This window comes from Syngnathus leptorhynchus, chromosome 15 (genome assembly GCF_054491065.1).
Source record: "Syngnathus leptorhynchus isolate UIUO chromosome 15, UIUO_Slep, whole genome shotgun sequence".
In the NCBI taxonomy this organism is placed as follows: Eukaryota; Metazoa; Chordata; class Actinopteri; order Syngnathiformes; family Syngnathidae; genus Syngnathus; species Syngnathus leptorhynchus.
Window position 1 is genome coordinate 2,634,362 of NC_141209.1, and position 21,899 is coordinate 2,656,260.

Here is a 21,899-nt window from a genome sequence, read left to right on the forward strand (position 1 = left end):
CAAAGAAACTCATTTTATTTTGACTTTACTTGAATAGATTTTTCTTCCTTCTTTCCAATACTCTTTTAAAATCCATAGCTCGACTGGAATTATCTGCTTTTCACTGTACTTGTTTAAAAAGTTCATTTAAAAAGTATTTACATAGCCTGGCAGAAATTGTAAAATGTGTGACTTTGCCAAACCCAAATCGTCCCAATTAATTTGCTGTAATCGAAGCGTTGATCAAAGTGTTGTTTACAATGGCTTCCGCGCAGCTCGTTGGGACTTATCTGCAGGAAATGGACATCCTCAGTTTCACCCTCATGACTCCTCTGGGACGCTCATTAATGCCCACATGCTCGAGGCTTGTTTACACTTTTTTTTCCCCTTCCATTTGTTGCATTTTTTTTTCGGCCACTTTTCTACAAACGAAACCCGATCCCACGTGTAAAGCTTTTATTAGCATGTACATTCATATTTGGTTGGCATATATCCAGCAAAGGTAAGCTGGTTGTGCATGCTAGTCGTGACGGGAAACGCCCTCCCTTCGTCATTCTAACAATAACAATGCCAAAATTGCAAATTCGTTTGAATGGAAATATGAGATTTCCATACCACGTAATCTCTTAATTTTAGACTCTCATGGACTCTCTGACCGCGTTCGTTTGCCCACAAAGGCATCACAAGTCAATTGGATCATCATCATCCCATACAAGGCCAAGCGTTCCCCTTCCCAACATGACTGGAATACCTTGGGAAGCTGCCAGTGAGCTCAGCACCGGAATTCTCAAAATAATTGTATTTGTCTATATCCTTGATATGGATCTCATCAGTACGGCATTAATACTTGTTATTTCCAGAGGGAAAAAAAAAAAAGATCTTTATATTATTTGGTGTTCCCCACACACATATTAAGAAGTACGTAACAAAGTGTGGTTCTGCATTGCAACGAGCTGCCGAGTCGATCCGTGACATCACTTTCCCAAACATTTATCTCTTCCCCTTTGGAAGTTTGTCCATATATAGAAGAGCGATCCGACTCTGACTGGGGCTCTCCCCGCCTCACCTCAGTGAGGAAAAGGAGGAGGAGGAAGGAAAGGAGGACGAGTTAACCTTAGAAGGCAGAGCGACCTGCACGCTGTCTGACTCGAGACTGACTCACCTTTGCTTCTTGAGGTTTCTTTGTGTGTGTGCAACATAGAATAGCCTAGTAAGGACTTTCTGCTATATGTAAAGCTGGTACGCCTCCCCTGGGACATTCTTGACAATCTATTCTTTGACTGGGTGTGTTTTTGATGTCATCTGGGTGCGCTGCATCTTAACACGCCGGCCCTAAATCTCACACAAGTGTACAAGTGGGGTGAAGCTCATTAACCCTAAACATAGGATACATCTTATGTAATAAACGTCAAGTACTGTTATAAATATTAGATTCGCAAGATATCCTCTTTTCATCTACAAAAGCATTTTTATAAAATAGTAAACTTCTATTTGGAATGTGTGAACAGCAAATGTATTTGTCACTGATGAATCGACAGTTGCTAATTGCTAATGCAGCACAGTGTGAGACGCACCCAATGTATTAGCAATGCTATGCAATTTTTTACGCACAGCTGATATGATTTTTACATTTACATTGTTATTGACACTCTTTTGATTGAGAGTGTCCATGATTGAGATGTTTGCTTTTTGTTCACCTTTATTCATATGTAAAAAGTAAATGCTATCGCTAGCTTGAACCCGCGCTCGTGCACCGTACCTAATGAGGTGTTCATGTGTGTTGATTTGTCCATCTTTTTAAATAATGGTCACTAATTAAACAAACATCTTTTATTACGTTTTAGCTCTCCAGGCCGTGGGTGTCCTGTTACAAATCCGTCTCACCTTCTGCTACATTTAAATCACACTTTTTTTTTAGGCTAATTAGCCTCAAGTCGTCCGTCAATCACACTTGGGCGGGAAATCTGCCAAAAGCCTGATAGATGAGAGCCAAATCGGCCAATCAGCGTCAAGCAAGGGCGGGCTCACACCCCCAAGCTGTCCAATCAGCATCCTTCTGCTTCGGCCATCGATCCCATTCGTCTGTTGCAAAGTTTTTTTTCTGTCTCACTCCCTTTTTTTTTTTTTTTTCTGTCGACCGACCTGGCTCCGAGCGAAGCCTCCCACTGGGGAACTGCAGAGCCGAGGAGGAACAAGAGTTTTGCTGGAAGAGAGAGAGAGAGAGCCGGAGGCGGACCGTCGAATCTCCCCCCTAACACACATTCGCCGTCTCCAGGAGGAGGAGGTGAAGAAGAAGAAGCAGCGGACTGAGGAGAGGCAGCCGGGCGGACACACACGCAACACACACTAGGGAAGAGAAGCCGAGACAGACAGACAGACAGGCTGTTTGGCTTTCACGTCACCCCCACGTTATGGATCCTTACGACGGAGAGCAGGTCTACATGCAGCAGGAGGACGACTGGGACCGGGACATGCTCCTGGATCCCGCCTGGGAGAAGCAGCAGCGAAAGGTGAGGAGCTCTCAGTCGCTCATTTCCGGGTTTACAGGCGCACAAACTCATCTCTTCTTTTCTTCTTCTCCTTCATACTTGATCCCTTTTCTTCTTCTGCTTCTCATTATCCCCAACTTCAAACACCAATTTGATATGGTAACCCTAACTTGAAACTGATTTGAATCCCCCAATCCTGGCTTGAGACCATAATTTCAAACCTTAACTCTGTCTTGAAACCCTAATTTGAAACCCTAACCCTGGCTTGAACCCCCAATTTGAATCTCCAATCTCTGGCTTCAAACCCCAATTTGAAACCCTAATCTTGAATTGAAAGCCTGATTTCTAAATTGAATCTCTGGTCCAATCCCAAATTTGGAAATTCAGGCTTCAAATTCAAACCCACTCCTTGCTTGAATTAAATCCATGACCACTTTCTCTGACTTGTACTTTTCAAGCCTAAATTTCTTTGGAAAACCCCCATTTAAAACTAGAATCTTCGATATACCAAAATACTATTTAGAAACCCTAACATGATCTTGAAGGTTTCATTTCAACCCCTAGAATTTAGAAAACTGCATTTTTATTATATTGGAAAATATTGCCATTTGGATCATGTTTTTGTGCGACGTTATTTATTGTAAAATTGGTCAAAAAGTGCCTTCAAATGAGAATAAATACATCTCAAGATATCAAAAAATAACAAATAATATTATATATAGCAGGTTGATTTTAAAGTATCGGGTACTGGTGGATTCTGCCGATACCAATACATTTGTAGTTCATATTTGAGCGATTTCTTTGGTTTAACTTTGATGCGCAGTACGCTTTGATCGATTTAAGTCGTGTACTGAAGTGCGCCGTGACTGTTCAAGATGTGTGTAGAACGTTACGGTGGATTACAAGATGTGTGTCGAGTCCATTCAACAGCAATTAGTGCTGCAACAGGGACTCGAAAGGGCGGGGGGGGCCGGGATTCGAGTGTTACAATGGTGCACCTTTTTTCCTGCAACAGATGTCAGCCATGCGCTTGGTTGCATTAAGTCAATGATTGCCCCCCCCGCCATCTCCAAAAACATGTCATCTGCTGTATGATGAGATGTGGATTAGCAAAGTCTATCCTTGATTTAATTTGCAGGGGGGGGGGGGGGGGTGATGGGATTATCCTTGACTGTGACTTCCTCAGCCCTCCACACACTACCTTTCACCCCCTCCTCCTACTTTATAGAAAAAAGGGGGGGGTGAAGAAAAAAAAAGATGTGTGGAATCTGAGCAAGCGCTGCGGTTTGGGCCGGGCTTGCGTTGAGAGCGAGCGTGCCCAAAAATGGTAATAATCTCGCCCCTTCTCGCTGCTGCTGCTGCTGTTGGAAAAAGTTTTTCAACCCCCCCCCCCCCCCCTCCTCCTCCTCCTTCATCCAGTTTCTTCTTGCTTCTGGTTTCCTGCGTGATGTCATCCTCCGCTGCTACCGGAGAGAAGCACGGTGACGGCGCAGAGACACCCTCAGGTGTCACGACTTTTTTGAAACCCTAATCCTGGCTAGAACTACATTGAAACTCGAAACCCACATTTGAAACCCTACCTCTGGGTTAAAAACTTAAATATGCAACCATTGGCCTTTTTTTTGAAATGCTAACCGTGGCTACGGCTGCAGCTAACGATTATTTGAATCGATTCGCGGTCGACCTTTCTAATTTTGAAACTTTAAACCTGGTCGCCCGCACGACGTCAGCCACTCGCGCTACCTCTGAGACGCACGCCATATTGCCGTGGTCAGGTGTGAAGTGCAGCCTGCACATTGTCACCATTGTGGAGGGAAAAAAAAACCAAAAAGCAGCTGGCCCACACGCTTGTCACCTCCTGAATATTTCATCGGTGTAACTTACATTCTCCTGGCAGCTGTACAACTTCTCGGTCCACGGTCGCAATCTCGATTTCAATCTACTGGCAGATCATTTGAGTAGAATAAAGGAAAATATCGCAATTGCAAAAACAAGTGGTGTGTTTGGAGCTTTTCCTATCCCAAGATATCCGTAGGAAAATATCACTTTGAGATTTGAGAGGGAAGAAAAACATGTTAAGTTGTAAGCTGGAAGGGGAAAAAAAAAAGTTCTGCAACATGAAGTGTTACAACAAGTGGCCGGTAATATGAACTCGCTTGACAAAGAACGTGCATTCTGCTGATTTGAAGAATTAAACTTGGAGTATAGTTTGCACAGCGCCATCGTCCGCATTGTTAGCTGTCACGCTCTTTTGTCAAGCTACGCAAGGTGCATCATGGGAATGCAGGAATGTGATGACGCCAAGTATTTTGTGGACCAGCGTTTTTGTTTTTTTTTTGCTCTTTCTTTTTTTTTGTTTTTATACCAGCAGTGAAACATCACAGTCTTTTGTACGCTATCTGAAGCTAAAAAAACAAAACGTATCTTCCATCCACATTTGTTTGCAAAACATTTTTTTTCCCAAATAATCATCGGTGGTATTTGGAGTTTTACGCAACCCCGTAACCGTCGCACAAGAGAAGACAAGTCATCCCACGGCCCCGAGGCGGCGGAATGGAGAAATATGGCCGCCCTTAAATGGGAAGGGTCATGATGCAACAGTGGCGGATGCTTCTTATCTCCGTGCGGCCTTTTGGGAATGTAGGTGTGGTGTGGAAGAGTTTAGGGTAAGCCAAAAATAAAATGGACCACAACTAGAAAACCTGAAAATCGTCTTTTTTTTTTTTATGCAAACACAATTAGAAGGAAATATGCAAGACTGATGTGTCCCTGAAAAACACCTGGCTGTGCAAAGACATTAAGATTCCAAGATAAGCATCCTCGTACTTGCTGCTCAGGTCGGGACATGTTTGGGAATCCAAACGTAAGGAAAAAAAAAAAAATCCAGCAATCTTCAAAGTGTATTGTCCTGACCTGCGCAACGGGAATGTTTCAACTGACTAATTTCAGCTGTATTTTCTGCTAATGTCTGCTTAATTTCTTTCCTGCCGATATAATCGTCTTCCCCGGAAGAGGCTGACTGCAAATTGTCTCCGTCTCCAAATTTAGATGCTAGCTCCCGGCCCGGCGCGGCGCGTACGACATTAAAAGGTCATTAAAACAAGTTGGGTGCTTTTGAATCTTAATAGCATTTCGAGTTTGTTTGCATTGAACTCAAAATAGGGCAGACACATTTCAACTACTTTTTAAAATGCGAGCGTTCCCACAAGACATGCTAACTTGGCTAATGCGGTAGCAGCTGCAGGTGAAAAAGGCAGGCAAGCCGAACCCGACACACCTTTTGCATTCAGTAGAATTTGGGTGTGTGTATAGGGAGGGGGCGGAGCTTGGTGGAAGAAGAGACAGTGACAGATGAGAGCAGTTCTTCAGGCCGTTCCTTTGTCTAGCTTAGTGATCTTCAATGCTATCCCTTCACTCTCCGGACGTTATTTACTTCACTTAATTGGCTTCTTGTTGCGTTGCGGCAAACTACTGTCGCAAGATTTCTGCTGACGCTGCAGCTTTTGAATGGGAAGTTACATGGACCATGCACTGCGCTAGCTATGAAATCGAAATAGGAAGAAAAAAAAAAAAAAGGTCAGGTCACTGTCCAAAAGTTGAACTTATAATTGAGCACTGTAAATAAGCTAACATTTGCTAGCCACAGATGCTACAAGGACATGACCTGCATGATTAGAAGCCCCCCAAAAACTTTGATATTCCTCAACTTCCTCCTCTGTTTCCTTCTACTTTGCCTCCTTTCCCATGCTGAATAAAAGAAAAGAAAAAAAACGTACGAGTGAGTAGGCGTCGGCCGGCGCGCGAGGGAAAGTTATTTGCTGACATTTCGCCCGAGCGTGTCGAAATTGCCCCTGCGGCCTTATCGGGAATAGCGACGCGTCAGCTCTGTTTGCTCTCTGAGTAAACACACGGCTGCTACGTTGTTGCGTTCATGCCACTGACTGGACAGGCTTTGCTCTTTTTCACACTACGTCTTAACACACACGTGGGAAAAATAAAACTGACCATCTATTTTGCTCCTCCCCTTTACTACTTTGTCGTAAACTGAGGGGCCAAAACAGAAGGTGTGGAAGGGGAACGTTTTTAAACTTGCCAAGTCAATCTCTAGACTCAGATCCTACATTTTAGCTCATTAAAAAAAACAATAAAGTAAAGTTTCTCTGTGGTTGTTTTCATGCTAGCCTTTTAACCATTATGCTAGTCATTGTAGATTAGCATCTCCCCCAATTCATGCATTCATTAAACGAGCTGCTTCAGACATTTTGTGGAATTGATATTAGTCATATTGTCCCAGGCAACCAGGCGCCTATTATTTTATTTCCGCTTTTATGGTTATCATCACAAAGTTTACTCGTAACAGCTCATGTAAAACAAAAGCTCCCATGCTAGCCGTTAGCTGTTTTGCTCTCGGCTAGATGCTGTCACATGCCCCCATTTCTGCGTCTGAGCTGTTCTCACAGTGCAACGACCCGGAAAAAAGGCCCAAAAAAAATATTTTGACGCTTCCATGTCCCGAGGCCGTTAGTTCTTATTTTCCAAGCCGGTATTGAATGTGTGAATTTCATTCCGCGGCGGTTATTATTGATCAGACTGCGCGATGGAGTGGATCCCCCTCGCGGGCTTTTTGTAATGCCGACTGTGTCGACAGTCCGCTCGCGCTCTTTATTTGTTTATTTCCAACTTGACGATCGAAATCGTAACAGAAATGACCAAATATTGCATCATAGGTAAAGTACACAAGCGGACACAGTGATGGGAAGTACTCAGTATCGTAGCTTCAGTAGTCATGAGTCAGCTGGCGCTCGCCGCTTTGTGCCCGAGCAAGCATTTTATTTTTTTCCTCTCTCTCTCTCGCCACTGCTGACCGTCACCTGACTCAGCCGCAAGCCGCTCGGTCACAAAGGAGGCTTTCAGCGCGCTTACTGTACTTGCCGCACTACATTGGAAAAACGCCGGGATCCAGAAACTTCCATTAGTTGGATTTACACCAAAAAATGTCGAGTTTTTTTCTGCGTATGTCCATATAAATGTCGGTCCAATCAGTCGTGTCTCTCGACTTTTGTCCCAATAGTGTATAGCACATTTTACTCTCGCGCTCAGGGCCAGAAAAGCTCTGGCTATCTCCCAAAGGGTCATTTTTCACCCCTTTTCTCTTGTCTCCTTCCTTTCAAGTGAGAACACACACATGCATTTCTATCCCCATGTGTGTGTGTGCACGTGTGTGTCCTAGGCAACCGGTAGGAAGTGTGTTTCCCTGCGGCTGGCTCGTAAGCGTGATGGAGTGCGTCAGTCTCTCAGGTGCAGCATCCATTGACGCAGACACTTTAAGTGCAAAAGTGCCAAATCAGCACAATCTCGAAACATCTCCTTGGCAGCGGCTCCCGCTACGCCATTTGTGTGTGTGTCAAGTGTAATTGTGTTGCGCGGGGCCAACAAGGCCGCTTTTGTGTGCGCTGCACGGATATTTATCGTCGCTTCTCTCGAATGCATATTCATGTACGTGTGTAACATGAGAAACGGACACGTGCTAACAGCTAGCCGCTCGTCGCTGGAGAAAACAAAACAAAAAAGGCTCAAGCGCGGTAATGGTGAGGCGGTCGCCACGGCAACCACCAAAGCCTCTCCAGCCTCAAGGGTGCCCGGCATCTGAAAATACGTGTCGAAGCATTTAACCGGCGCCAACGAGGGTCTCAATGAGTCTTCGACGCAGCGACTGAAATTGGCAAGAATTTTGAACTTCAAAATTGAACAATCGGCATCCTCGTCCGCTCCGACTTCCTCCATTTTCCCGGCCTCTCTTTTTTTCCCCTCTCTCGCTCGCTCGCAGCTGACCATGTGTCAAACTTGAGATTTCTTCTCCAGCCCCCTCCCCGTTGAGCGCCGTCTGAGTTTTTGCATCCAAGACTTGACGTCGACGGAGTTTTTCTACGAAACTGGAGATTCATTTGACACCAGATGGCGCGTATTTATAGAAGCTACATACATGTGGCTTGCGTTATCTCGGAATACTAATGTGTACAGCACATCAGTGAGCGGACCACTTTTAGAAATAATAAATTTCATCCAACCCATGTACAGTAATTGCATTGCATTAAAAATAATTGCTATCAGTTTTCTCAACTTCTATTGAGCCAAGCCTTATATTTCCTTTTTTTTTTTTTTTCCAACTCGCTTATCGGTGATCGGCTCCAAAATAATAATTGATATTTTTCCTTCTACTAAAAATAAATAGTTGCTCCGAATATGGGGTATCAGTCTCCTTTACTCCTAATAATCGCGCACACAAAGAGTGGAAATTTGGCCACACTGTTTAAAAAAACAAAACCAAAAAAAAAACCCATCTTCCTGTGCATCAGCCACTGCCAGCAACATCTGACTTCCTTTGCTTAGGCCTGTTGCGACGATTCAACTGGCAGGAATGAGTGAAGCAGGAAATATTTCTCGAAGCCTAGGGTGATTAATGAAGGGAGGAGCGCAGGAGTTTTGAAATCAGCTCACAACTTTTCTGTTTTAATCAAGCCACGCTTACAAGTTACAAGTACCTCGGTGGGGTGGGGGGGGGGGTCGTGTGGATGTATAGCACATGCTACGGTGTGCTCTTGACCCCTCTTAACGCTCTGGCAGGCTTCATCTTTTGGGAGGTGACGAAGAGAGAGAGAGAGAGAGAGAGAGAGAGAGAAAGCAGCCAGATGTTGTTGTGTTTTCGCTTTTCTTCCACTTGCGCAACAAGAGAGCCAGCCCGCCCGGAGCAGTTTGGAGTCGTCGGTCAACAGCAAACTGCACGTTCGGTTGAACGACCTAATTTTGTTTTCAGATGAGTGTATTTTACAAAATTTATAGAAGCAAAGCACTTTAGTTCTATCTGGGTTGTGATGGTTTGGTGCAATCTTGCTAGCAACCAATGACATACAAAAATATCAAAATATTAAGGACAAATATAAAGTATGAGTGGAAAGAACATACTGAAAATATTGCAAAAATACATAGAAATGCAAAAAAATGTGTAATTAGAAATGTACTCAAATATTAAAATAGATGACAAATCTGAACTCATTTCAAAAACAATAAAACTATCTAAAATAAATGTACACATTAGAAAAATTGAAAAAAAAATTTGATCGCTTCTGTGTTGATTTTGAATCACACCCTCTTCGGCGTATCCCTCCACATCGAATTAACTGAAAGCTCCCCATCGCGGTCGCCGACCCAAACATCCAAGAATCAATCTCAGGGCGTGTGCCCAGCACCATAAATCTTTTCCAGTTGCTTCTATCCTTGGAGATGAAACACCATATAATCTTTCCTCTGTTCCTTTCGACATCGGTCGCGCTCCGCTTCCTTTCGGCGGCTAGCGCGTGCCAATAAAAAAGCCAAGCGGTCGCGTAAACCCATGACGGCCGCCTTTTGAAGAGATGACGTGCGACCCTTTTGGGATGAATTGCTTTAAGTTTCATCCTAGTACAAAAAAACACATTTCTAGGATTTTTAGGAACCCGAGGAACCCTTTTAGAAAATACCTACAGATTTGATATCATTTCCTTTTTTTTTTTTTTCCCCCATTTCTTCCTTAGACGTTCACAGCTTGGTGCAACTCTCACTTGAGAAAAGCCGGCACGCAGATTGAGAACATCGAAGAGGACTTTCGGGACGGTCTGAAACTCATGCTCCTGCTGGAGGTCATTTCGGGTCAGTGTTTCCCACCCACTTAGAGATATAGAACCCGGCCACGCAGATATTTTAAAAAAATATCCCATCACTTTCTCCCATTCAGGGGAACGTCTGGCCAAACCCGAACGAGGCAAGATGAGAGTGCACAAGATCTCCAACGTGAACAAAGCGCTGGACTTCATCGCTGGCAAAGGTGTCAAGCTGGTGTCCATCGGCGCCGAGGGTGAGCGCCACTGATTGATTGATTACGCTTGAAAGATATTCGGTGCGACCGTTCGATTAGATCCGAGCCAGACCGACATTCCAGACGGATTATGCGCCTGGAATCCCTCGTCCATACATCTCATCAGGGAGCTACTTGGGATTTTAAGGGGGGGGTGTGGGCCGTTGCCCTTTCAAATGGCATTAACGGGATTGATCGGTCGCCTCGTGTGTCAAAGCGGAACCGACGACTGTTTTTAACCCTCGTGGCGCCACGTCCACGCGTCCACCTTGGAAGCGGCTCCTGAGCCGCCTGATCCTGATTGGATTACTGCGATTTATTGAAGACGGCCAACCTGTTGGGGAGGATTGTCATTACGACTAAGACAACACGGAGAGAGGAGCAGATAGCGCCGTTCCATTCACACAATGCTCGTCATCGCCGTCAAAAAAAAGACATAAAAATGTTGAAAATGAATCAAATACCAGTATTGACTATAAAAAAAAACACATTTTTGCAGTATTTTATTTTAAACGCAGTACTGTTTATTATTCTGTCATTTTCACATTATAAAAACAAACTGCTAACACAATTCACACTGTTTTGCTTCACTTCTATGGACTGCTCCTTCTGCTGTTCATGCCTTGGCCACCTGGGGGCAGTATAATACAGACTTAACAGAAAAAAAAAGTTTTTAAGTTAGAATTATTATTGTCAAACTTTTCATGTAAATCAATTTTTAAATGACCTCCAGAAATTGTCGACGGCAATGCCAAGATGACACTGGGAATGATCTGGACCATCATCCTCCGCTTTGCCATCCAAGACATTTCCGTTGAAGGTAAGTGTGAGTGCTTACCGTAATTATTAGCGCAGAATCATCACGAGTGATCTTCTTCCCGACTTCAGAGACGTCCGCCAAGGAAGGCCTCCTGCTGTGGTGTCAGCGCAAGACTGCGCCCTACAAGAACGTCAACATTCAGAACTTTCACATCAGGTCAGAACCCAAACGTTGCTTTGTGCGGATGGTGTGGATTTCTCCTCAAACCCACACAGGCAACATTTCATCACGTTTTGACATCTCGAGTGACTTCATCGTCTATTTATCTCCGTCTTGGCCGTGCGGTTCACATTTTTACCAAACATGCTTTTTGGCTTGATTGGATGAGAAACTGAACTGCAACTAACCCGGGGCGTGAGGAACATGATGTGACGCCAACAGACGAGCTAACAAAAAGCTGCTGTGAATATGAAAAGAGAATTTAAAGTGGAAAAAAAAGAAAAGACAGGAGTTCTGTATTCGACTGCGTGTCTCTTGAATCATTGATCGCTGTGGATGAAAGGTGAGAAGAAGAAAGGAGGGTGGGAGTCAGATCACCGTGAGGGGTCCAACGTGGGGTGGGGTAAGGGGGGGGGACGGTTCTGGACCCTTTGATGCGGTTTCTGTGACACCTGAGATGTGAGGCAAACAATAGCTTCTTTATTATTCTTTTTACGTTTGAAGCACAGCCTTCATTGCTGCTTCAAAACACGCAGTCAAAATGTCAACAAAGTCAACATTCAGCCAGAAAAGTCAAAGTTCTGCATAAAGTTGATTCATTGATTTAAAAAAATCAGACACTGCACAAAGACAACGGAAGGAAGCACGCCTCAAAAATAAAATGGAATCAAAGATGAAAGCAGATTAGTTTCCAGTCAGAGCACCCAAAACAAAATTGCTGGAGGCAAAACTATGATCAGATTTCAGTGTGGCCTTCAGTGCATTTTTTTTTTGTGATGAATTTGATGGCATTTCATCATATTGGAGGAGCATTTCCATTTCAGATATGTTCTAACAAGAAGTTTCCTTTTGTCTTCAGTTGGAAAGACGGTTTGGGCTTCTGCGCGCTTATTCATCGGCATCGCCCGGAGCTCATCGACTACGGGAAACTACGCAAGGTGAGAGGACGTCAAAATGTCACTCGGTCGGGAATGGTATGATGCCAACTGTTGTTTTCAGGACGACCCCATGACCAACCTGAACACAGCCTTCGACGTTGCCGAGAAGTACTTGGATATTCCCAAGATGTTGGATGCAGAAGGTAAAAAAAAAATGGTCATTCTCACTGCCAATCATGTTTTAACTTTCAATTATGGACAAAGTTACTGGTTGACATTTAAAACCAATTGACATAACCTTCCATCACTGACTTCCTCCTCCCAATGATTTGGCAGCTAGGCTGGGCCGAGATGTGTCATTTTCCAGCAGACTCCACGGAAAACAATGTCAAAGCTCTTTTAACCAATCAAATCCTCCCTTCCAATGTGTTTGGCGATGAAAGCTCTTCAATGATGAGTCCTCCCCTCCCTCCACCATACCTCTCTACCCCCCTTCTCCCCCTCCTCCCCCACAGACATTGTGGGCACTGCCCGTCCGGACGAGAAGGCCATCATGACCTACGTGTCTAGCTTCTACCACGCCTTCTCGGGCGCCCAGAAGGTATCCGTGGATGCAGCATCCTCCTCCTCCTCCTCTTCTTCCTCCTCCTCCACTCTCTCACCTTGACTATTTTTTACCCCTCAGGTGTTTTCCTGACACTTTCTCTCTGCAGCGCACAATCTTCCCTGCAGGGGTCACACTCTGCATGTTTTCAAAACGCATGACTGTTTTTTTTTCTCCGAAGCTCTGGTCTGCCTCGCTGACACTCAAAACGTGACAGAATACCCCCCCCCCCCCCCCAAAATAAAAAAAAAATCACATTAACATATCAATGCAAAACCTAACGTAGCTTGCTTCCCTTGAAGACAAAAATCAGCAGGCAAACTGGAGCTCCTTGAGATTACGCCCCTTGCTGGCCGTTTTTTGTCCCTGCACACTTTTACTCTTTCTCTCTCCTGGTTTTTCTCCTGCTGCTCCTCTGTTCCTGCGGCCTCCTCCTGTTCCTGCGGCAGATATCATTAGCACCTTGAGGCCAGACGAGAAGGCCGTCATGACTTACGTGTCGTGTTACTACCACGCCTTCTCGGGCAAGCAGAAGGTGAGCAGCCTCCAAAAACACTCTCAAATCCCCAAATGGGTAAAGTTTCATTCAAAACGTTCTGTGCACTCCGTTAAAAACTAGGATCGGACAGTTTAGTCGTTGACTAAATAGTGATGCGTAGCAGACATTAGCAGCTGCCGGCGTATTTTTCTAAACGAGGGCGCTTTTCCTTCTAAGGAGTCATGGCGCCTGTCTAAATATGTGAGCAGTATGTAAATATTGATGAATACGGAGCAATAAGTTCCACCGTATGTCCACCAGAGCATCTATCTATCTTTGTTTTGTCGTTCGCTCTCCTTGCCTTGTCGGTGCCTTGTCGTCATAGCGACCGTGATGCAGAGGACACACGTTCAAGGTGACAGATGAGCTTGCAGCCATTGTAGCCGCTATTCCGTTTTTGCCGTGTGCCTCTGTGGAGTGAATTTTAATTTATTCCTAAATATGAGCTCAAACAATCGAATCAGTCAAACCGAGATGGTCACGTATTTCCACGCGGCTCTTCGCTTGGCTCTCATTGGCTTGTGCAAGTGGCCAATGGACCGACTTCACGCACAAGCTTTTCTTCTACTTTGGCTGCACTGTTTGGCTCCTCTTTTGGGAATTTCAAGGATGGAGCCTTTTTTTTTTTTTTTCTTCCCCCTGGCACCTTCAATTAAATTTTGAATGGGAAAAAAAAAATGATGATGATGAAGGTCTGATGTCATAGGCGGAGACGGCGGCCAACAGGATCTGCAAGGTGCTGGCTGTCAATCAAGAGAATGAGAAGCTGATGACCGACTATGAGAAGCTGGCCAGTGATGTGAGCACGCCCCGCCCCTACGCACACACCTCCTATTGCCCCCTTCCATCACCCCCCCCCTCCCCTCCCTCCCCCACCACTCACCCCGAACTCACCCTGGGGTGTTTGTGCTCCAAATTGGCATCAGTACAAACGAGAGAAATGATTTTGAATAGTTTATTATAGTCTAACAATGCACAAAAAGAAAAATGCATTTTTTAACACAATACTTATTTTTCTTTATTTTCACACACATCCACTTGCCCCACTTCCTTTCTTCCCACCACCATTCTTCATTTTACTTGCATGCGTCTCACCCCTTCTCTGTCCACACACACACACACACACACGCTTCTACTTCAGCTTCTGGAGTGGATCCGCCGCACCATCCCATGGCTGGAGAACCGCGTGCCTGAGAACACCATGCAGGCCATGCAGCAGAAGCTGGAGGACTTTCGCGACTACCGCCGGCAACACAAGCCGCCCAAAGTGCAGGAGAAGTGCCAGCTGGAGATCAACTTCAACACGCTGCAGACCAAGCTGAGGCTCAGCAACCGGCCCGCCTTCATGCCCTCCGAGGGTCAGATGGTGTCGGTGGGTTTCGCTTCTGTCCAAATCCTTTGTTCATACCTCAGGAAACTAGAAGAGTGGGTTCTTATTTTTTTTTACATTTCATTCATTTATTTGCTGAAAAGATTCAAACCGTCTTCCCCGCAGGACATCAACAACGCCTGGGGCAACCTGGAGGGCGCCGAAAAGGGCTACGAGGAATGGCTCCTCAACGAGATCCGCCGCCTGGAGAGACTGGACCACTTGGCCGAGAAGTTCCGACAGAAAGCGTCCATCCACGAAGGCTGGACACAAGGTAAGAAAGTGGCAGAATTTTCACCGGACTCCCAAAATTAAGACTGAGACCATCCCCGTGCAGGCAAGGAGGAGATGCTACAGCGCAAAGACTTTGAGACGGCGTCGCTGTCGGAAATTAAGGCGTTGCTGAAGAAGCACGAAGCCTTTGAGAGCGACTTGGCTGCCCATCAGGACCGCGTGGAGCAGATTGCGGCCATCGCGCAGGAGTTGAAGTAAGCCGGAAAGCATCCAAAACATAAAGGCTAGCCAGCTAACATTAGCTTTAAAGCACGCTAATCGTATCAGGATCTCAGGAGCATCAATCCGAGCTACAGAAAAATGAAAAAAAATTTGTTGTTGTCTTCCAGTGAGCTGGATTACTACGACTCACCAAGTGTAAACAGTCGCTGTCAGAGAATTTGCGACCAGTGGGATGCCCTTGGGGCCATGACCAAGCAACGTAGTGAAGCACTCCAAGTGAGTCCATTATATGCTGTGGAGGTTCTCATCTTCTCTTTAATTGGATCAAATATTAAAAAAAATAAAATGATGGTATTCGACAGAGAACAGAAAAACTTCTGGAAACCATCGATCAGTTGTACCTGGAGTTTGCAAAGAGAGCAGCTCCTTTCAATAACTGGATGGAAGGCGCCATGGAGGATCTACAGGACTCCTTCATAGTCCACACCATTGAGGAAATCCAAGTGAGAATGCAGTTTTGAAAAAAAAAAAAAAAAGTAATTATCGAGGTGTTTTTGCGTTATCATCTCACATTCCAGTACGTATGTGCCGCAGGGACTCAGCACGGCCCACGAGCAGTTCAAGGCCACGTTGCCTGAAGCGGACAAAGAGCGCCAGGCCATCCTGGGCATCCATAATGAGATCGCCAAGATCATGCAGACGTACCACGTCAATATGTCTGGCATCAACCCTTACACCACCATCAACCCTCAGGAGATCAACGCCAAGTGGGATAAGGTAACCTCGAGCTCTAACCGTGATTATTCGTCATTCAATAAAAGTGCAGTTCAGGATAGCAGCGACGTGTGAACGATCATGTCCTTGCAGGTACGACAGCTGGTTCCTCAGCGTGACCAGGCCTTGATTGAGGAGCACGCCCGGCAGCAGAACAACGAGCGTCTGCGGCGCCAGTTCGCCAGCCAAGCCAACGTCATCGGGCCTTGGATCCAGACCAAGATGGAGGTCAGTCTAAAGACCAGCCTGCTTTTGAATAACCTCACGTTCTCCTTTTGAATATTTTCTTCCTGTATGTGTGTGGAATGCAGGAAATCGGTTACATCTCAATGGAACTGCACGGCACGCTGGAGGACCAGTTGGCGCACCTGCGGCAATATGAGAAGAGTATCGTCAACTACATGCCCAAGATTGAGCAGTTGGAAGGAGACCACCAGCTCATCCAGGCCGCGCTGATCTTTGACAACAAGCACACCAACTACACTATGGAGGTAGCTAGCAAGCAGCTAACGTTAGCATGTAAAGTGTGGAGACGTAAGGAAAGCAAAAAACGCGTTTGTGTGCCCGTCATGTGTTCAGCACATCCGTGTGGGCTGGGAGCAACTTCTGACCACCATCGCTCGTACCATCAACGAGATCGAGAACCAGATCCTGACGCGGGACGCCAAAGGCATCAGTCAGGAGCAGCTCAACGAGTTCAGGGCCTCCTTCAACCACTTTGACAGGGTCAGTCGCAATGCCAGGATGTTGTTGGCAAATGCTGGCAGCTAACAGCGGCTAACTACCTGCTAGCCAGTCAACCTATGATTAGTGCTAGTGGCTAACATTAGCAGTGAATGCAGTTGTTATAATATTTAGTGTGTGTTATTTTATAGCGAGCTAGATAGAAAGATATTGTTTAAAATTCAGATTTTATAGATTTGAATATTGACGCTGGGGTCACCACATGATCGGAGAGCCTGTCTGCCTTACACACTGCACAGTAACGCCTGAGAATGCCCTGGCCAAGCAACGTGTGTGTGTGTGTGTGTGTGTGTGTGTGTGTGTGTGTGTGTGTGTGTGTGTATTTGCATTTATGAATGTGTCTGCGTAGGTATTTGTTTGTGTTTGTGTGCGCACACGCACATGTGTTTTTCTCTTGTTCGTTTGGTTGTGTGTGTTTGTGTATGTCTGCGTGTCGGCATGTATGCGAGTTGACCCCGCAGATGCTAACCAACCTCCAATATGTCTTCTCTGTTGTGTCTCCTGCATGTCTTCCTTGCCATCCTTTCCCCACAATGCATGATATCACCCACACCTCACCTTCAATCACCTGCATTATTGTCCGAATGCCCCCCCCACCACCACCACCTGCCCTGTCACGGCTGTTGTGTGTCGCTGCATGGCCACGATGCCCAACCCTCACCGTCAACACACGCCAGGACCACTCTGGCACGCTGGGGGCCGAGGAGTTCAAGGCCTGCCTGATCAGCCTCGGCTTCGATATCTCCAACGACGCCCAGGTACTTGTTGAACTCATCTCACCTTTTTTGTTTTTTTTCCCCTTTCCTCCCTGCTTTTCCTTTCGTCCTCTTTCGACGGTTTCCCTTTGCTTCCTTCTCTTTTTTTTTTTCTGTCTTTTTTCCCCTTCCCGTCCGTCGCTCGTCCCTTATATAGAAGAGAACGGGAGTGATGGATGCAGACGACTTCAAGTCCTGCCTTATCTCCGTCGGTTACAATCTGGTAATGGTTTTTGGTTGCTTTGAGAAGACTGCGTGAACAGGTAACATGTGCCTTACCGTGCCACTTACAGTGATGCAATTAGCTGGGCAAAAAAATCCACTGAAGAAATAACAAACAAGCTACCAGACAACCTAATGAGCGAGCTAGCCAAAAGGCTAGCTAAACATTACTACCTGGCAAACCCAGAAAACAAACTGAGTTTTGAGCCTAGCAAAGTAACTAGCTAAATAAATAATGAACAACGTAATTAGCGAGATAACTATTTTATTTGCTAACTAAATAACAAGCAACCGTAGGCATTGTGTAACTATCGATGTGTTTGCGGATGCTTGCGTGGACATTGCAGGGGGAAAGCGAGTTTGCCCGCATCATGAGCATTGTGGACCCCAACCGCATGGGCGTGGTCACCTTCCAGGCCTTCATTGACTTCATGTCACGCGAAACGGCCGACACGGACACGGCCGACCAGGTCATGGCCTCCTTCAAAGTTCTGGCAGGAGACAAGGTACGTCAGTGGATGGATGAGCCTGTCAAATCGAGATTTAAAAATATGATGAACGATCTGGTCCTCAACAGAACTACATCTTGGCGGACGAGTTGCGGCGGGAATTGCCCCCCGACCAGGCCGACTACTGCATAGCCCGCATGGCCCCGTACACGGGCCCCGATGGCGTGCCCGGGGCCCTCGACTACATGTCCTTCTCCACCGCCCTTTACGGCGAGAGCGACCTTTGAACTCTCTCCGCCGCCCCACCCTTTCACATGCCCACTTTTTTTGTACGTTTCTGGCCTTATATTGTTTTGTCCTCACAAGTTGTGTTCCTTTGCTCCCCCCCATGCCAAGCAGTTTACGCAGAGAAAAACGTGTTATGTTTTTATTTTCTTGTTGTTGTCCGCGTCCATAAAGGTATAAAGTTAACATATTTTATAATACTGAACAAAAAAAAAGGTATTTTTCTTCACCTGATTAAGAGTGAGAGATGGAAATTGTAATAAAGAAAAATTGCTTTCATGTCTGTTTATTCTCAGATTTTTACATAAAATATATTATTACAACCATCAAACACAATAGGTACAGATTTTTTTTTTGCGGGGGGGGGGGGCATTTTTGTGTTAAAACAATTTTCTGAGACAAAAAGTGGCACCAAATATAGAACTTTAAGCAAACTTTCTACAAGGCATGATTTGCAAAGCAAAATATCACATTTTTGTGGTCTGTTACTGCCATTTTGTGAATAAATTACTGTTTCTAAATAGATATATTTGTCTTTATTTTGAAATTAGCTTATTAAAGCAGATATTAAGCATTTTAAGGGACACTATACATGTATAATTTGAGTAAAAACGTACTATTTTGTGGTCAACAGTTGTATTTTATGTACAAAGTTTAAAACCAGCTGCCGTATCAAATTGAAATCGTACAAATTAATAATTCGGCACTATTTATTAATAATATTGCGATATTAAAACATTTCAATAGGGAAATAGTTTGAAAGTTCCTACGTGAACCTTTGTAGCACACCGGACGTTTTAGTAGGTAAAACCAAACCCGGAAGTACACACCGGCAATTTAACCTGTATGTTCTTCACGAATATGAAAGTTAAGCAACGTAAAAAGTCAGAAAAGGAGCCATGTTTAGCTTAAAAAGACTGCAGACGAATAAGACTGTTCGATATGGAGTGCCTATGCTCGTAAGTATGCCCTTACATCATGTTTATTCGCATCTTTGACGTGCTGGGTGGTGAGAAATGAGAAAAAAGAAATGTGTGGGTTCAGCTGCTGGTGGTTGGCGGTTCCTTCGGCCTGCGGGAGTTCACGCAGATCCGCTACGACGCCCAGAAGCTCAAGAGGAAGGTACGCCACTTTTTCACTGTTATGTCTTTCTCATGTTTGCAAAAAAAAAGCCCAATAAATGTCACGTTTTTATTTCAAAACAACTGAGAGAGACCTTGGTTCTTCAACATTTTACTCTAATCATGACCAACATTCAAATACAATGGCGTAGTAGTCCATCAAAAAACACACACAGTCTATTTAATATTATTCTAAGCATCTGTATCATGTGGCTTCAGATGGATCCCTCACTGGAGGCCAAACTAAACCCGCAAAAGCAGTCGGTCGTTTTGGAGCAAGAGTATGAGGTGAGGAGATCAGATGGAAGGAAAAATGAATATGGATTTGATTGCAATAGCGGGGACACGTTTGAAACTGCCGAAGTTTCGCTGGTTTACAATGAAATGTTTGCTTCTTCTACTCTTCTGCTTCCACCATCTTGTTTTGCCGGAGCAGAAGTTGAAGGATGACGATTTAGACGAGTGGAGGAACATTCGTGGCCCCCGGCCTTGGGAGGACTCTCGGGAGTTCCAGGAGCAGCAGAGCGTAGAGAGGACCCCACAGAGCTAGGAGACACCCTTTAGATATAAAGTGGCGCCTTGAGATATGAGTTCAGTCAGCTCCTGGCTCACACTCAGAAATCAAAACATCTCTCAAACGACGCTGGTGAGCAGCCAATTTTCATTGGAGATTTGCGTTGGTATCTCTGATTGTATTTTAAAACCTAATTGGGGAAAAATGTCTTAACTTTCTCACTAGAACATCTTTTTTTTTTTTTTTTTTTTTTAAACTGTTTCATTTTTCATTTTTTCGTTTGTTATGAAAACTTGATGTGCTAGAGAAAAAGTGCAGATTTGGAATTAGCGAAAAAATATCTCAAGTCTTGTGTTTGTTAATAATTATAGGACTATAAAATATAGAATTTGTAAATACAGTCATTATATTAAATAGAATTGAAAAGGATTGAACTGGGTTTTTTTGGTCACACTTTGTCCTTCAGTTCTCATTCCGCTATACTCGCCTTGGGCACCTGGGGGCAGTCTAAGACAGACAATGAGGCTTAGAGTCTCCGGCCTGGCCGGACTGCAAATAACAAGAATCCCTATCAAATTGATGCCATTGAAATACATTGGAAAAAGAACAATCAGTATGAATTTTCCATGAAAATAGGAAGGGGGGGGGGGACTCAAAAAACTATATACACTATGTATGCCAAGCACCACTGTGCATTTCACCAAGACAGCTCGAGTCCTCTCAGCTCATTAGTACAGCACTGATATCAGTCGTTCTTTGCAGGAGATAGAGAATATATGCTTGAGGAATGATATTATGGTCTATCTACGTGTTTAGCAACATTTGGGTAGCTGTTGCTTTTTTTTAACATCACCGCGTCGATGCTAATTGTTAGCCCTGCGTGTGTTCCTATGGAATTTCCTATTGAATGTTAGCTTTCAGGTAGCCTCCCAGCATACAGCGCCGGTATCAAGTTTAAGCTTGCAAGTCAAAGCAAAAGGAAGGAGGACACGACTTGGGTTTCATCCGTCCGCTTCTCAGCTCACGCTCTTTCTCCGCCGGCGTCTAAAAATAGTCTGACGTTTGGCAGCTGAGGGGGAGTCCACGCGGAACAAATGCCCCCCCGCGGCTCTTTTGCTTCGCTCGCAACATGATGAGGCGGTTGGAAACGTGCCCGCCACGCCCACAACTTCACGGGAGGTAGAGGAAGCGTTGCCATGGTGATGATGATGGTGTTGATGATGATGGTCTTCTTTTGTTTAAGCATTGAAAATCAATGAGTTTGTCTCCTCATTTTTCCTTTGCATTCATTCGTCACGAGATGAGGGTGGTGCAGGTGTACCTAATAATCCGACCGCAGTCCTCACGCTAGCTTCGCTGCAGGTTTTCTCCTCTCAGCTGACGAGGGCGATGACGTAGTCAGCCGCGCGCGCGGGAAGGAGCGACTGTAACCATTGGACACCGCCTCTAAAAATAATCATAATATTGTTAAAGCACCCACCCAAAAAAATAAAAGAGATGAGGATGAGGAGGCGGTCACGGAGCGATGCGGGAGAGCGTCACTGAATGTGGAGGAAGAGGAGGAGAAGCGGGAGGAGGGACCTCGTGCGCGCGCCTTCCCCACCGGAGAGCGCTGATTCACGGCTCGGCGGCCGAGCGCGAGCCGCTGCGAGCATCCATCATCGGCGAGGACCTTAAAATACTCACCCTCTTTCCTTCCCTCCTCTCCTTCCTCACCCCTCCTCCTCTTCCTCCCTTGTCACTGACAGCTCCGCTCAGTCCCGCCAGACGTGAGGAGCTTCTGGGGGAAGGAGGACATCACCACCACCATTACCAGCACCGAGGCGAGCCCCTCCGACGGATCCCATCCGAG

At 45.3% G+C, this 21,899-nt stretch overlaps 2 protein-coding genes across 7 annotated transcripts; both read left to right on the forward strand.

Moving 5' to 3' along the window:
• The first annotated feature begins 2,098 nt into the window (after window positions 1-2,098).
• On the forward strand, window positions 2,099-18,937 carry actn1 (actinin, alpha 1). 5 transcript variants are annotated; one of them, XM_085931656.1, is made up of 22 exons: window positions 2,099-2,489; window positions 10,040-10,154; window positions 10,240-10,359; window positions 11,093-11,179; window positions 11,248-11,335; window positions 12,198-12,276; window positions 12,338-12,419; window positions 12,732-12,817; window positions 14,065-14,157; window positions 14,500-14,730; window positions 14,854-15,001; window positions 15,065-15,215; window positions 15,351-15,459; window positions 15,546-15,686; window positions 15,778-15,960; window positions 16,051-16,185; window positions 16,269-16,448; window positions 16,537-16,683; window positions 17,379-17,459; window positions 17,614-17,679; window positions 18,026-18,184; window positions 18,256-18,937. In XM_085931656.1, the coding sequence occupies exons 1-22, from the start codon at window positions 2,391-2,393 to the stop codon at window positions 18,412-18,414; spliced, it is 2,739 nt and encodes a 912-aa protein (XP_085787782.1). In that variant the 5' UTR covers window positions 2,099-2,390; the 3' UTR covers window positions 18,415-18,937. The 5 variants fall into 5 exon arrangements, with proteins under 5 accessions (XP_085787782.1, XP_085787777.1, XP_085787780.1 ...); XM_085931651.1 differs by lacking the exon at window positions 17,614-17,679; XM_085931654.1 differs by lacking the exon at window positions 17,379-17,459.
• A 250-nt stretch (window positions 18,938-19,187) lies between these two features.
• On the forward strand, window positions 19,188-20,493 carry cox16 (cytochrome c oxidase assembly factor COX16). Of its 2 annotated transcripts, none has more exons than XM_085932054.1 (4): window positions 19,188-19,371; window positions 19,441-19,534; window positions 19,753-19,821; window positions 19,970-20,493. In XM_085932054.1, exons 1-4 carry the CDS (start codon window positions 19,355-19,357, stop codon window positions 20,081-20,083), a joined length of 294 nt encoding a protein of 97 aa, XP_085788180.1. In that variant the 5' UTR covers window positions 19,188-19,354; the 3' UTR covers window positions 20,084-20,493. The 2 variants fall into 2 exon arrangements, with proteins under 2 accessions (XP_085788180.1, XP_085788179.1); XM_085932053.1 differs by having other exon boundaries at window positions 19,457-19,534; window positions 19,970-20,491.
• Window positions 20,494-21,899: the final 1,406 nt, after the last annotated feature.